At 32.7% G+C, this 16492-nt stretch overlaps 2 protein-coding genes across 4 annotated transcripts; both read left to right on the forward strand.

The window, feature by feature from the left end:
* The first annotated feature begins 3072 nt into the window (after nucleotides 1-3072).
* LOC111001986 (myrosinase 1) lies at nucleotides 3073-16151 on the forward strand. 3 transcript variants are annotated; one of them, XM_045630421.1, is made up of 6 exons: nucleotides 3073-3183; nucleotides 5374-5501; nucleotides 5774-6417; nucleotides 14658-14966; nucleotides 15323-15561; nucleotides 15932-16151. In XM_045630421.1, the coding sequence occupies exons 1-6, from the start codon at nucleotides 3161-3163 to the stop codon at nucleotides 16038-16040; spliced, it is 1452 nt and encodes a 483-aa protein (XP_045486377.1). In that variant the 5' UTR covers nucleotides 3073-3160; the 3' UTR covers nucleotides 16041-16151. The 3 variants fall into 3 exon arrangements, with proteins under 3 accessions (XP_045486377.1, XP_045486376.1, XP_045486375.1); XM_045630420.1 differs by lacking the exons at nucleotides 14658-14966; nucleotides 15323-15561; nucleotides 15932-16151 and adding exons at nucleotides 6726-7034; nucleotides 7370-7608; nucleotides 7811-8028; XM_045630419.1 differs by lacking the exons at nucleotides 3073-3183; nucleotides 5374-5501; nucleotides 5774-6417 and adding exons at nucleotides 12958-13061; nucleotides 13445-13572; nucleotides 13928-14574.
* Nucleotides 9425-12044, forward strand: LOC123689108 (myrosinase 1-like). Its single transcript, XM_045630417.1, has 6 exons — nucleotides 9425-9512; nucleotides 9599-9732; nucleotides 9899-10560; nucleotides 10836-11150; nucleotides 11322-11560; nucleotides 11682-12044. Exons 1-6 carry the CDS (start codon nucleotides 9490-9492, stop codon nucleotides 11842-11844), a joined length of 1536 nt encoding a protein of 511 aa, XP_045486373.1. The 5' UTR covers nucleotides 9425-9489; the 3' UTR covers nucleotides 11845-12044.
* Nucleotides 16152-16492: the final 341 nt, after the last annotated feature.

Genomic DNA, 16492 nt, shown 5'->3' on the forward strand with positions numbered 1-16492 from the left:
GCTATGGACGAAGGTTGTGATGTACGTGGCTATACCACATGGAGCCTTATGGATAATTTCGAGTGGTTGAAAGGATATTCGTAAGTATCAACTCACATTTAGTACATATGTAGCAAAATAATTTAAAGTTAGTCATTCAAATTTAGACACTTTGTAACAAAGGTTTAAATTTATTTCATAAGGAACTAATTGCTAGTTTCTTACAACGTTTGAAGTATAATGTATTAAACACAGAATATTCTTGCGTTTGCCTTGCTGATAGATAAGTCAAAAACGTTTACGACGTCATTGTTTAGAACAACGTACAAGATTGAGCAAAGTCAAAGGTCCCGGCTTGGATTCTATGGTATTAGGTTTTTAATAACAATGTCGTTGACTGTTACGACTATCGGTTTTACGACTATCGGTTTTACCACTATGAGTACTCCCTTCGATGTTGTTATAACAGATAATGATTGTATTTCTACATGTGATGATTTTGTGTAACTGGCAAAATATAAGGCTAATGTTATTATTGCATCAAACACAGATTTTCAGCTTTTATTACATTTTTTTTATTATTGTCACCCTTGTAGTAGAATCTTTGATGTATCTTTATTCATCAGACTTAATCACATAATCAATTTCGGTCACAGCGACAAATTGACTAAGAGGCAAAAGGGTAAATAGGGTTAGGTTATGTTAGAATAGCCCTTACTGGGTCTTTTGTCTATTTTAACGATATTTCCCAACTTTTCGCACAACACCATAACGTCTCTTGTAAAATTGACAATGGATAGTAGCATTTTTACTACATACAATATGCTGTTTGTTGCAAAAACGAATAAACATACACCATACAGATTTTATTCACGCAAATCGTTTTAGATCATTTACCTTAAAAAACAACAAAGCCACGGGATTAATCACGCTATAGATTGTATTTATTGAAATATAGCTATAATAAATTATGCTGTATTATGTTTATTATAGAAAAGAACAGTATAATAAAATCTATGCTTAAAAATCATTAGATTAAAAAAAAAAAATGAAAGAATGTCTTACTAACTACCACCATTCATCTTACAGAATCAAATTCGGGCTATACCAAGTGGATATGAGCAGTCCTGAACGCACGCGCACTCCGCGTAAATCAGCATTTGTGTACAAAGAAATTTTGCGATCTAGACGCCTAGATATGCAATATGAACCTAATTTTATTATACATTAAATTATTATTATGACTATGGTTTTATTTCATTTTTCAATAGTCCGCCAGTTCTTTTTAGCAGCGTGTAGTTTAGGCCTTAGTTTAAGTTATTACATATAAAAGTATTAAGAATAATCTTAAGGAGATAGATTTATGGAACTGTGCCGATAAAACAGTCATGCTTGCTTCCCTGTGTATTTTGTTTGACCATCACTAACGTTCGACCAATAGTTCATTCCGGGCGTACGGCTCAGATTGTACGCTTCGTAACTTCCTATCGTACGCTTATAGTAACGGTTATTTTATAGGTATAAAGAACTAGAAAATAAATATAGCTAGAATAATAAAGAGACTTGCGAAGATTTTAAAATTGAAACTAAACGACAATAATAAATTCTATTATTTTATAACAATAAATGTTTTTAATTAATATTTTTATACTTGTTTGGTATTTTTTGCAGAATTTTATTCGACATTTTATGGAATATTGATTGAGTCTTTAGTGGTATTTTTTTACTAAATATTATATTAAATTATACTACACTTAGTTTAGGTACCTAATAATCCAAGCGCTTTAGGATTCACCTTTCTATATTATATTAAAATAAATGTTTTAATAAGACAGACACTCAATGTTGAACTGGTACTGGGGAGCCCCAGAGGTGAGAACATGTGGAGCGGGATTTGCGGCTTATAAAGTTACAAGAGGTGGCCCGGGGTGAAGTACCTTCTCGCCTTGCTGAGCACACCAAAGCTAGTTAGAGGCTAACCTTTCCTTCAAAGTGACCGCAAAACTGAACGTCGTTCGATATGCCAACGATGCTGGCTGCGGCTTTATGTTTTAAAGTTGGAACATACTCCATCGATGACGACCTTGATGCTCCAATCGACCAGAAAGCTGGAGATCCAGTCGCATAATTTCTCGGAAAGTCCGTAGGCTGGAAGCTTCGAGAGCAGTTCTCTGTGCCACATCCAATCGAAGGCTTCCGCTACGTCCAAACCAAACGCTAGCGCCTCCTCTTTGGACTCAATTGCCTCTGCCTATTTATGTATAGGTATATATATATATATATATGTATATAATATATATATATATACTATATATATATACTATATATATATATATATATATATATATATATATATATATAGTATACATAGTGTATACAAGACTGAGACATTGATCAGACAGAGTGTCTGTATCCTGTATTCAATTATAATTAGAAAAAGCCAGAAGTAATAATAAAGCCATTATGCCCGAGCAGCAAAATCCAGTCAGAGTAGAATAAAATATTCACGGACGAATGCAGGGTTGCATTCGTCCGTAGTGCATGAATGTTTCACAATCCCTGAGTCTTTGTCCCGCTAATCTGGTGTCCAACTACGATGATTGAGGTCCGACTCTTGCATTCGCTAGTCGTGGAAAAATGTATGGCATAGGGGTTTTCAAATTCTTACCTTTCAGCTATACCTGAACTGTAAAAGTCTTTCAGACCAAAAGGGAGACAATTCCATAAGCAAAATAAACTATAATAATTAAAGCATTCGATAGCTTGACGATTGTATTTTCAAAGCCTTCTGGGTTGTCTGCTTCTAGATCTACTACTGTAGACACAATAGCTGTTGGCTAGTGTTCTCCCTACAACTTAATGATAACTGATCTCATATTGTATATACCTTCTCTAAATTTTAAAAATGTTTAAAGAAAAGCAAGTAAAATATAATTTGACTTCATAGATCATCATCATCATAGATTTTTTTGAGAATGTTCAGAGAAGTTACAGTAAAGTGCTTACACTTGACATTGTTACGTTCTTATCTATAATTGGAAGTCTATATTCAGTGGACTTAGTCGTATATTAAGATACGTCAATCAATTTTATATTCTTATCAAGAATATCAATTTTCATCTCCTATAAATAAGTTGGGAGATATGTTTTTTAATCATACGATGGGACTTAGTTATTCATTATGGGTCAAATAACTTTTCTTTGGTAAGTAGCAGTGGTGCAGTGATTTAAAAAAATATAAATTAAGATTAATTAAGATTCTTGATATCGTTGTGTTTTAGTTGTTTGATTTAAGCAATTGGTTTTCTTAAACTACCCAAGATCTGGAAAATACCGATATCCCGCGAGATTGTTATTCTTCCACGCGATCTCGTTCGTTTGCGATTGCGTTCCCTACTCCATAGTAACAAAAGAATAACGCGTACGCTAGCTTTATTGGCCTCGCACACTTTTCTGGAGGAAGATAAGAAAGATACTCTCTAGTCTAATCTAAAAATGCGTAAACATATTTTTAATACAGTTGCTCAAAAAGTGGCATATTGCAGGGAGGTATAGCGTTCGGAAAGTGGGCTATTACACACTCGTGCTTTTTCTTTGCCATTCCCGCACTCGTGCGTTTTCTTTGCCAACTGTCAAAACAATGTGTATTAAAACGAAAAAACCAACCACGAAGGTTTTATTAAAAAGATTCATAGAAGTTTTTATGATATATGATTTCTAAATATTTTTATAATAATTGGATTGAATAAGTTCGGTTAGGTTTCTTTTCATTTCATATCAATTAAAAAAATATTAAAAAGAATTTTATAATATATGCAAATACGTATTTTTAAAAAGTTTAGTAATAATTGGATTCAATAAGTTAGGTTAGGTTTATTATATTTCATATCAATAAAAAAAATATTAAAAAGAAAAAACTAACCATGAAGTTTTTACTAAAAAAAATCACAGAAGTTTTTATGATTCATGCAAATATTTTTAAAAGAGGCTACTATTTGTTTAAATATCAGATTTAATTATTGGACTCAATGAGGGAGATTTGGTTTTCTTTCAATAAAAATAGTCTACTGAAGAATTGGCTGTATGGACCAAGTTCCCTTTGCCTACCCAGAATGGGTGAAGAAAAGAAAAAACAAGCTTTGCTCATATTCTTTGCGGTTGGCGCCATTTTCCAAAAATGTTCTTTCGAGTTGAGTTATTTGTTGCACAAAATGAGTAATTTCGACGATATTTTATTTGAATGAATACCACCCGAACGCAGTATAATTGCATAAAATGCTTCGGAGAACAATTTACCGGAAACATATAAGTCGCTACATATCTACGTGCAACGAATTTATTCCGTAGAGAGAATAGAAAAAAAGAAAATAGTTTAATTAAATTGCTTTATTTTTTCGCAACTGTATTAAAAATAGTCGTTCAGTACACGTGCGGTACCGTCATTGCAACTTGTCCCGACTGTCAAACCTCACCTTCGGCTGCGCCTCGGCTCGGGTAGACATTCGTCGGAACTCGTTGCAATGACAGGCTTTCCGCACTTGTAATGAAATATACTATTTGCTAATACATTTTTTTTTCTTATTTTTACAGCAAATAGTAAAATCATTGTTGTATATAAGCGTGAAGCAGATCATTTATTTGTTATAAATGTATACGTTGCAACTCAGTCTGTTCAATGGGACGTACTGTCTATAGTAAGATGTTTCGCTTTATTTACGTATAAAGTGACACACCACTAGTCAAACCTAAAAATGCCATTTCAGGTATATAATTTACCGATTTGCTTCAGTTTGCTTGTTTTTCAATTTCTCCTACATTGCTTCGTGAAAAATAAAATAAGTTTCTTACTTCTTCGTGAAAAAAAAGGCAGTAAAAATCAATCAAAAGTTAGCGACGTCCCTCAGTGTTGGCCCTGAGGTGTCAGTATCTGCTTTCTTAATCTTTTACTTATTTTGTTACAAATTAAGCCACATATATTTATTAAACTTCTATAAGTGATATTAATAACTTCATACATCCTATCCACAGTATAGTCATCTAATTCTGAATATTTAATTTGTTTATTTTTTTAATAATTAATGAAAAATTAAGTGTATTATTTAATTAGTGTAGAAGCACTCTTCTTCTTCTCTTCACCATATAATGTCTAGCTTAGATCGAAATAAAGAGTTACTGGCAAAATATTGGACCATGCAAGATTTCTAGCCAAAGTTTGAATAAATTTACAATAAAACTGTATACTGTGCTACAACTTTAAATTTTGTAATGCATATGCATTACAAAATTTAAAGTTGTAAATATATGTATCAAAAAAATAACAGCCATATATCGGTAGTTAGTTTTACATAATCGATTACATGTATTAAATTCTGTTTATTTATTTCATTGTTTTAGTGTATATCTAGTGCTATCTTTAGCACAGGGAGAGCAAATAAATCGCTTTAGACGAAAGATTCCTGATAACATTCTTTTTGGAGCAGGAACTTCTGCGTATCAAATAGAAGGAGCTTGGAATATAGATGGTAAGAGTGAATTTTTTGACTGTTTATATATAACTGTAGACTGTAGACTTTCCCCCCTGTCAGCTTAGCTAAAAAACTCTTCCAGGAGGATGAGAATTTGGAATGATACATGAAACTATGACGCGTTTCTCATTCCCCACTCCCTCCCCAATTCAATAAAAAAATCAAAGACTTACTTAATAATCTAAATTACATGCTGTACAGTCATTATGTTCATAATCCGTATTAAAAATATTTTTGCGTTATTCGTTTAAACCAGTTAATATTTTCAGGAAGAACTGAAAGTGTCTGGGATCACATGAGTCATAAAAAACCATGTCAGATACATAACTGTGACAATGGTGACATTGCAGCCGATTCATATAATAATTATGAGAGAGACGTTCAAATGATGAAAGAATTGGGCCTTGACTTTTATAGATTTTCGATCTCCTGGAGTAGGGTACTTCCAACGAATTCACCCGATGATATAAATGAAGCAGGAGTTGCTTATTATAATAAATTGATTAATGAAATGCTCAAGTACAACATAACGCCCATGGTTACAATTCATCACTTGGATGTCCCGCTTCAACTAGACGCACTTGGCGGTTGGGTCAATCCGAATATGGTTGATTGGTTTGTTAGTTATGCGAGGGTCGTTTATGAATTATTTGGTGACAGGGTTAAAACATGGTTTACAATCAATGAACCACGTGAATATTGTACACAACAATCATCTGCAAATAAATCTGGTATTAATGAATATCTCTGTGCGAGACATATGCTTCTGGGTCACGCAAAAGCTTACTACGTATACCAAAATGAATTTAAAGCTAAGTATGGTGGTAAAGTCGGCATTGTTTTAAATTCTGTATGGTATGAACCAGAAAGTGAAAAGGATGCCGAAGCAGCAGAAGTTAAACTACAATTCGAAGTAAGAATTTACTTTTATTTATATCAGTTGTAATGAAATTACTCAAAGATCCTATTTTCCATATGTACCTACTAAAGCAAACGTATGTGGTAGGTTTCCAATTTCATTGATCGATTTCTTATTATCAATTATTTTTGTATATTACCTATCATAATATAAAGTTAGGTTGTTACTGCCAGATAATAGTGTATTATGAGTCAGTGGTAATAGGTACATTAGTTTACAACATCTTCAAACTATCTTATTGTTAAAATATTTTCATACTTACTACTTACTTTATATGGGAGATAATAATATAATCATTTTAGCTCGGACAGTACGCACATCCCATATTTTCAAAATCTGGCGACTGGCCACCAGTAATAAAGGACAGAATTGCAGCTAAGAGTGCAGCTCAAGGATTTTCGGAGTCCAGACTACCAGAATTCACGCCTGAAGAAGTTGAACTAATTAGAGGCAGCTCAGATTTCTTTGGATTAAATCATTATACAACAGACTTAGTTTACCGAAACAATTCTGTTAATGGACTGTATCCATCCCCATCGTACCAAGATGATGTTAACGTTATTACGTATCAACCGGAGACGTGGGAGAAAACTATAGCACCATGGCATAAAGTAATCTTTTTTCTAATTTAATGTTAAGTGTTTTATTTGCGAAACTCAAAAGCTACTGAATTGAACTAAAATATCACATTAAAGACGAAAACAAACAACATAGGGTTCAGAAGAGTTGTTCGAATTACTTGCAAGACCTCTGACATTGAGAGTTGTCATGTGCATCTTGGGGGTGTCCCATAAAATCAAGTAGCATTCTGTCAGCTTAACAACTGTTCAATAAAAAAGATAATATTAGGTTGAGAAGTCATACTATTCTTGTAGGATAAGTTCATCTGTAAGGTATAAATTATATTGTTAAAAATTCTTCAGATTAATATTGGAAATCGTTTTAGGTTGTCCCCTGGGGTTTCTATAAGTTATTAAACAAAATACGTGAAGATTATGGAAACCCTCCACTATATGTTACTGAAAACGGTTGTCCGACCGGTCCTGGTTTGTTTGATACACAGAGGATATTTTTTTATAGAAAGTATTTAAATGCTATGTTAGATTCCATAGATGAAGGATCGGATGTCCGAGTGTATACTGCGTGGAGTTTGATGGACAACTTCGAATGGATAATGGGTTATCAGTAAGTAAAATCCTTTTCTAATCTATAATATACGCAGTGTTTGTTTGTTTGGTCGAACGCTAATCTGAGAAACTTCTGGTTCGAATTGTTTATATTGAGAAAGGTATATATTAAACGTGTGGCGCTCAGTTAATTCTAGCTTAACCAAGACAAGTTGGTATCAGGTGTGAAGGTCCGCAATAATATTTTTTTTTCGTTTCAGGGATAAATTTGGTTTGTATGAAGTGGATTTCAACAGCCCAACACGGACAAGAACCCCACGAGCTTCAGTTTTCTATTATAAGAAAGTTATTAAAACGCGTAAAGTTTGATAGTGAACTTGATAAAATTATTGATGAACTTTACAGTATTATAGCTAAATTATCTTGTTACATTTGTAATTGTTAAAACTATTTTAATAAAAATATTTAAGTAAGAGAACTTCTTTTTTTTTAGAATCAAATAAATTCTCCCTATTATTAAACTATATGTGTTTTTTTTATACAGACCTGCACAATGGTAGTTTGTACAATGTTACCGCTAATCTTAAATATATAAGAATATACCTATATTAATCTTATGTTACTCGTTTAAAAATAAAGATAGAATGTATGCTACATAAATAAATAATAGAAATATTAAAAAAAATAAGGAACACCAATCTTAGAAATACAAACAAGGTAAGAGGAGGATTCTCATCCGAGAAATTCGAATTGAAAGAGGTGTAAGATAGGGTGACCCACTTTCCCCAAAATTGTTTTCTTCTCTATCTGCCTATAATTTTAGGTTTTAAAATTCTTGCCGTTCAGCTCTACCTGAACTATAAAGGTATATTATGCTAACAGCGAGATCCTATTCCATAAGAAATATAGATCAATGTATTCGTTAGCTGAACGACTGCGATTCTCAAAGGGTTGTCTGCTTGAAGACCTACAATAGCTAGACTGTTGGCTGGTGTTTTCCCTATACCTTAATAAGATTTAAAATTTAAATTAAAATTTTAGAAAAGATCTAAACATCAATAATTAAGGCTATCTTTACAAAATAAAATTTAAAAAATAAAATACGTTTATTTTGGAACAAAAGATCATCAAAGTATCACTTATTCCACGTCATTAAATTCGAACCTGTAGGCATCCCTACTCATCGGCAAAGAAGACAGAGGGTGTAGGCCGAGAGAAAAAGCCGGCGTAAAAAACTCTCGGTACTCTTTAAAAAAAGCAAATTGTTTGATACAATTCTACAATATTTAAAACAAATATAGCAAATTAATTAGAAGTAGCCTGCTCAGGCCCTTTTATCAACTAGATAATCGCTAACTTTATAGTAAGCCTTTTTACATATCTTTCTCTAATACATTTTTTAAATTTATTAAAAGGCAGAGACCAAAGAGCCTCTGGGATTTTATTAAAGAAGCGCGAGGGAGGATTGCAGCCTGCGTTTGTTCCTAGTATTAACATTGTGCGTATGTTCTATTCTAGTATACTTATCACTATTTTTGTACACATACATACTATATTTTCATACATATATTGCGAGGGAAAGGTAAGTATATTAATTTCCTTGAATTTATCTCTCAGAGATTTCCTACATTTTAAATGATAGATTGCACGAATAGCCCTCTTCTGCAGGATGAAAAATGATTCGACATCAGCAGCATGAACCCATGTGTGATACATAAGCAAATATATCAGATTTTATTGAAATTGTTCAAGAAGTAAAAGTAAAGTCAAGTGCATGTAACGTTCTTATCTATATTTTCAACAAGTAAACAACTTAGTTTTATGTAAAGATACGTCAATCACCAATTTTTGATTCTTATCAAGTATATCAGTTTTCCTCTCATATAAATAACTTGAGATATAAGTTTTTGAATCATACGATGGGACTTGGTAATTCAAAATGGGTCAAATAACTTTGCTATAGTAAGTATGCAGAATATTTAATTTAAAAATTGTACATATTTATTTTTTTATCTTTATTAAGATTGCGTTGATATTGCTTTTTTCAGTTTGTTGATTTTTACATTGGCTTATGGAAATTCGTTAAAAATCCAACGACACGAGACACGCAAATTTCCAGATGGTTTCCGATTTGGAACTGCTACTGCATCCTATCAAGTTGAAGGAGCCTGGAATGTTGATGGTATTTTTTTTTCATAGTTGCATGCTTGTATGGTATTTTCAGCTTCGTTGATTAGACACTACTAAGGTCTGACAAACCAAGTCTAGTAGAACATAGTGATTTTGGAGAGATATACAATGCCAGAACTAAGTAATACCATTTTGTTAATAATTTACATTCATTTCAGGAAAGAGCGAAAACATTTGGGACCGTTTAAGTCACACTCAGCCTTGCGTAATAAATAATTGTGATACCGGTGATGTGGCTGACAACTCATACTACAATTACAAGAGAGATGTGGAAATGATGAGAGAGTTAGGACTAGATTTTTATAGGTTCTCTATTTCCTGGTCTAGACTCCTTCCTACCGGCTTTCCAGATCATATTAATAAAGAAGCAGTAAACTACTACAGTAATTTAATTGACGAAATGTTGAAATTTAACATTCAACCCATGGTTACTCTATACCACTGGGATTTACCGCAAAAATTACAAGACCTTGGAGGTTGGACAAATCCTAACATGGTAGATTGGTTTACCGATTATTGCCGAATTGTTTTTGAATTATTCGGTGACAGAGTTAACACTTGGTTCACCATAAATGAGCCGAGAGAAGTGTGCTACCAAGGATACGCTGGAATGTCTAAAGCACCTCACCTTAATATATCTGGTTATGCTGAATATCATTGTGCTAAAAATTTATTAGTATCACACGCCAAAGTATATCACATGTACAAAAATGAGTTTAATAAAGAAGGCGATAAAATTGGTATAGTTATAAGTGCACTTTGGTATGAACCTGAATCGGAAAAGGATGCTCAAGCAACCGAGGACGTTATGCAATTTGAGGTAAGCAAAATATATATAATAGTAAATAAATACTAATTTAGACCATTCGGTATTAAGTATATGACAGATTCTTCCTGTCTCTCTTCTGCAACAGAATATGCGTTTTGTTTTTTGTATGTTACTATGTAGTTTAAGATATAATTTTAAGAGTAAGATAACTGCTTCCGTAGAAATAAAAGCATAATCTTGACAGGTGGATAATGTATTTAGCTATATTAAAATAATAAAAGTTATTTTTGTTGATTGAAAATGATCAATGATTAATGTGGTTTTAGTGGGGACAGTATGCTAACCCTATCTTCTCGGAAACTGGTGATTGGCCAGCCGTAATGAAAAATATCATTGCATCTAAAAGTGCTGCACAAGGCTTTTATAGATCAAGATTGCCTGAATTCACTCCTGACGAAGTAGCAATGATTAAAGGAAGTTCAGATTTCTTTGGATTAAACCATTACACTACAAAGCTCGTATATAGAAATGAATCTGTTGAAGGATATTATGCAACGCCATCGTATTATGATGACATAAACGCTGCTTTATACCAACCAGCAGATTGGATTGACTCATATCCTGGGACGCTGTGGTTAAAGGTATTTTTTTATTTATGATTTATAAACTACAAATACAGTAGATGTATTTCCGTTTGTCATGAGCCATCGAATGCTCACATGGTTTAAATAATGTTTTTATGATCTATTAAAAATACTTTTTATAAGTAAACAAACTACTGTTCGTTATTTTAATAAACCAACTCTTTCCAGGTTGTGCCATGGGGTTTCCACAAGCTTTTGAACAAAATTAGAGAGGACTATGGCAATCCGCCAGTCTATATAACAGAGAATGGATGTGCAACTAATCCCGGTATTATGGACGATTCTAGGGTGTCATACTATAAGTCCTACTTGGCCGCAATGTTAGATGCCATTGAGGAAGGATCAGATGTCCAAGTGTACACGGCCTGGAGTCTCATGGATAACTTCGAGTGGTATTTTGGATACGAGTAAGTATTAATTATGAAGGTTTTGTGAGAACCCTATAAATTTCATGTGTAAATGTACTTATGTCTAATAAGTATGGTAACTTATTGGGGTTCTTGTGTAACGTGATATTTTATTTTTTAGCGACCGCTTTGGCCTGTATGAAGTAGACTATAGTGTTGACGAACGCACCCGTACTCCTCGCAAATCGGCTTATTTCTACAAGGAACTGCTTCGCACTCGCACCTTAGACGTGCACTACGAACCAGACATGTCCATTCCTATGGAAATCGATATTGGTCATTAGTATAATTAACTACATCATAAATTGATATAATCTTGACAGACCGCATAAAAATAATGATCGTTTTCTGTCAACGAATTACTTTAATGATGACAGTAGATTAAAATTATGCAGATTTTGTTATTGATATAGATAAAGCGATGATTAATATATTTGAATTAAGCCATGTTTATACTGAAAATACACAAAGATATTATCACTGACTATGACCTTGAAAATAAATGCTTATTGTATCATTCAATTAAAGATAAATTTAGTTATTTGTGGTAAATGGTAAATAAAATGTTTTTATTCTATAACAACAATTACAAGCCTTTTGCACCGACGACACCCCATCATACAGTCATGAATGCATACCCACATGCAAAGCATCCTTTCGTCCAACGGATTTTTTCCGAGGCCCTCTCGGAAACACTTCTTTTAAAATTCTAAATTTTCACCAACTAAATTAGTCTGGGGGCGAATGCACTTTATTTTACCTAAATATCCTTTTATTGTGTATAATTAGAATTAGAGGAAAATATATTCCGTGGTACAATTTATAAATGCTAAATCGTATTTTACTTAATACAATTGCTGTAAAAATACGTTGTAAGACGTATTTTTATTTTTATGATATCGCTGTCCATTGTGATAATATTTAAATGTAAATAAGACGTGAAGCGAACCGAGTAATTGTTTTAAAGGTGACATTATATTGTATATGTAATATGTTACAAAATGTGAAGCTTAAGTGAATTTTATAAATATGTACTTCAAATTAATATGCAATGGGATGTCTATGTACAACTTATTTATGTGTAAAGTGACACGCCACTGGTGAAACCTAAAAAAGAAATTAAGTTTATTATTTTCCAATTTGCTTGGATTTTTGTTTAATGCAATTTGTCCAGCGTTATTCAATAAAAAATAAAATTCGTAAAATCAGTGACACCCCTCAGTCTTGGCCCTCAGGTATCTGTATCTGCTTTAATAATATTTTATTTATTTTGTTACAAATTACGCCGCACTTAAAAGGTTTATTAAACTCTTATGTCTGATAATAATAGCTTCATATATCACTGACTTCAGTTATCTTATCCCGAAGATTGAATTTGTTTATTTCTATATAAATATTAAAAAAATAATGTTCTTATTTTAAAATTAGTCTGAAAGTGTTGACCACATAACGTCAGGCATATACAGCAAGAAAGAGAAATGGTGATCAAGTATTGGATTGTGTAAGTTATCAATTTTAATTATTCTCAAAATCCAAATATAAATGACATTTGACATAACGTAAATTTGAAATGTTTCTGTATGCAAAATGATGGCTTCAAATACTTAGGGCCTGTTTCACAATGTATGGATAAAGTGCTATATAGCTATGCAACACATAAATTATTCGAAAGATAAAAGTTCCAAATAAGATACTTCGAATTTCATGACGTATAGCGCTATCTGACAGTCGTGAAACGCAAAAATACTATTTATCATACCAATAAGTAACAAATAGTTTATTTGCAACTTATCCGGACATTGTGAAACAGGCCCTTAGTGTAATATAATCGGTTTTGTTATATATTTTTTCCTTTCTTTATTACATACGTTAAAATCTTTTCAGTTTATATCTAGTGCTATCGTTAACGACAGGAGAGCAAATTAAACAATTTAGGCGAAAGTTTTCTGACAATATTATTTTTGGAGCAGGAACTTCTGCGTATCAAATAGAAGGAGCTTGGAATAAAGATGGTAAGAGTGAATATTAAGTATTGCTTAACATTTATTAAAGTGAAAGGCCCAATGTAGTCTGCTTTGTCTGACAGTTTAACTAAAGAACTCTTCAAGGAGGGTGAAAATTGCGACATGAAACTACGCGTTCCGATTAATTGTCATTGGTCAACAGCATTGATACGAGACATAATTGGTCGCATCAGTAATTAGACATACGTCCATATATTGAATACTAGCTCTTTTTTCTCATTTTCAACCAGCAGATTTCCTTAATAATCTGAGATAGATGTCGTACGGTCATTTTACTCATGGTCTAATTTTATCATGACAAAATTATTCAGCATTATTGAATTCAATTTGTTACCATTTTCAGGAAAAACTGAAAGTGTCTGGGATCGTTTGAGTCATACAAAACCATGTGTGATACATAACTGTCACACTGGTGATATTGCAGCCGATTCGTATAATAATTATGAGAGAGACGTTCAAATGATGAAAGAAATGGGGCTTGACTTTTATAGATTTTCGATCTCCTGGAGTAGGATACTTCCAACGAATTCACCCGATGATATAAATAAAGCAGGAGTTTCTTATTACAATAAATTGATTAATGAAATGCTCAAGTACAACATAACCCCCATGGTTACAATTCATCACTTTGATGTCCCGCTTCAACTAGAAGCACTTGGCGGTTGGGTCAATCCGAAAATGGTTGATTGGTTTGTTAATTATGCGAGGGTCGTTTATGAATTATTTGGTGACAGGGTTAAAACATGGTTTACAATCAATGAACCACGTGAATATTGTACACAAATGTCAGAGATTGTAAATAAATCTGGTGTTAATGACTACCTCTGTGCGAGACATATGCTTTTGGGTCACGCAAAAGCTTACTACGTATACCAAAATGAATTCAAAGCTAAGTATGGTGGTAAAGTCGGCATCGTTTTAAATTCTTTATGGTATGAACCAGAAAGTGAAAAGGATGCCGAAGCAGCAGAAGATAAACTACAATTCGAAGTGAGAGTATACTTTTATTTATTTTGTTTTAATACTTTCATACCTTTAAAAAAGAGTTAATCATAAAGCCATAATCTTTTTAGCTAGGACAGTATGCTCATCCCATATTTTCAAAAACAGGCGACTGGCCATCAGTACTAAAGGACAGAATTGCAGCTAAGAGTGCAGCTCAAGGATTTTCGGAGTCCAGATTACCAGAATTCACGCCTGAAGAAGTTGAACTAATTAAAGGCAGCTCAGATTTCTTTGGATTAAATCATTATACATCAGCCTTAGTTTACCGAAACAATTCTGTTAAAGGATTTTATCCATCTCCGTCGTATGAAGATGATATTGGCGTTATTACGTATCAACCGGAGACATGGGAGAAAACTATAGCAACATGGCTTAAAGTAATCTTTTTTTTAAATTTAATATTAAGTATTTTATTTGCGGAAACTAATAACTAAACCTAAACTAACCTAACTAATGAATTGAACTAGAGAGCGTTCAGAGGAGTTGTTCTGATTAATACCTCTAGGTTAAAATATCGCACGTCGAGGATACTATACAATACGATATTCCACCCGTATTTTTATTACCTCGACGTCCATCGTTTTTCATGAACGTTCTTTTTTCCACTGTGTGGTGGCTGCCCACTGAACTATTGTTATAAGTTGGCCATCTGTTATATAAATATAATAAACAAAATTAGGTGGAAAAGGCATATTTCACATACTCTTCGATTTAACACTAGATTTGGTTTTAGGTTACCCCCTGGGGTTTCTATAAGTTATTAAACAAAATACGTGAAGATTATGGAAATCCTCCTCTATATGTTACTGAAAACGGATGTCCGACGGGTCCTGGTTTGTTTGATACACAGAGGGTATTTTTTTATAAAAAGTATTTAAATGCTATGTTAGATTCCATAGATGAGGGATCGGATGTCCGAGTGTATACTGCGTGGAGTTTGATGGACAACTTCGAATGGTTTATGGGTTATCAGTAAGTAAAATCCCTTTCTCATAAAAAATGAACAAGTATATGTTTGTTTAGTTGATCACTAATCTGAGAAATTCTTTCTTTTTTATTTTTTATTGAGAAAGAGAAGAAAAGAAAAGAAAGGCGGAGAGTTTATTGCCCTTCTATTAGTTCTTCTCTTCCGTTCTACGCCCTTGATTTGAGGACTGGCAGTAAATGTAAAATTAGAATCATTTAAAGTATATTTTGACGTTCAGCTATATGAATAAATGATTTTTGATTTGATTTGATTTATATAAAACGTATGTGTGGAGCTCAGTTAATTCTAGCTTAACTAGCAAGACAAGTTGGTATCAGGTGTGAAGGTCCGAAAATATATATTTTTTCGTTTCAGTGATAAATTTGGTTTGTATGAAGTGGATTTCAACAGCCCAACACGGACAAGAACCCCACGAGCTTCAGTTTTCTATTATAAGAAAGTTATTAAAACGCGTAGGGTTTGATAGAGAGTTTGATAAAACTATTGAAATTTACAGTATTATAGCTAAATTATCTTGTTATATTAATATTGTTATTGATTAAACTATTTTAATAAAAATGAGAAATTAATTTTAGTAAGAGAACTTTTATTATAATCCAATAAAATGCGAAAGAGCAATGATCTATCAAAATCCCTACTAATTAAGCAACAGAGAATCCTAAACACTTTCTTGCTTTATTGATAAAATTTGGAATGCGATGATGAATGCGAATTATTTTCATAGTGTTATTGCTGATACTATGAAAATTTGTTTCATACGAGTTGAACATGCTGGCAACAGAACGGTTTCTTCTGGACAACTCTTTAGTATTTTAATTTTTCTCGAGTATTGTACCGCTATTAAGGTAACACTATTATTTAAGAAATACTTTTGCAATTTCAAATAAAATTAATTATTAACATTTTGTCGTCAGA

This window comes from Pieris rapae, chromosome 12 (genome assembly GCF_905147795.1).
Source record: "Pieris rapae chromosome 12, ilPieRapa1.1, whole genome shotgun sequence".
Lineage (NCBI taxonomy): Eukaryota > Metazoa > Arthropoda > Insecta > Lepidoptera > Pieridae > Pieris > Pieris rapae.

What these genes read in the sequence shown, in the direction of transcription:
- LOC123689108 (XM_045630417.1), top strand. Translation starts at nt 9,490, where the DNA reads ATGGGTCAAATAACTTTGCTATA. An exon ending in AGGAGCCTGGAATGTTGATG is followed by an intron (nt 9,733 to 9,898) that starts GTATTTTTTTTT and finishes CATTCATTTCAG; the next exon opens with GAAAGAGCGAAAACATTTGG. An exon ending in AGGACGTTATGCAATTTGAG is followed by an intron (nt 10,561 to 10,835) that starts GTAAGCAAAATA and finishes ATGTGGTTTTAG; the next exon opens with TGGGGACAGTATGCTAACCC.
- LOC111001986 (XM_045630419.1), top strand. Translation starts at nt 13,039, where the DNA reads ATGGTGATCAAGTATTGGATTGT. An exon ending in CTATAGCAACATGGCTTAAA is followed by an intron (nt 14,967 to 15,322) that starts GTAATCTTTTTT and finishes ATTTGGTTTTAG; the next exon opens with GTTACCCCCTGGGGTTTCTA. An exon ending in GAATGGTTTATGGGTTATCA is followed by an intron (nt 15,562 to 15,931) that starts GTAAGTAAAATC and finishes TTTTCGTTTCAG; the next exon opens with TGATAAATTTGGTTTGTATG.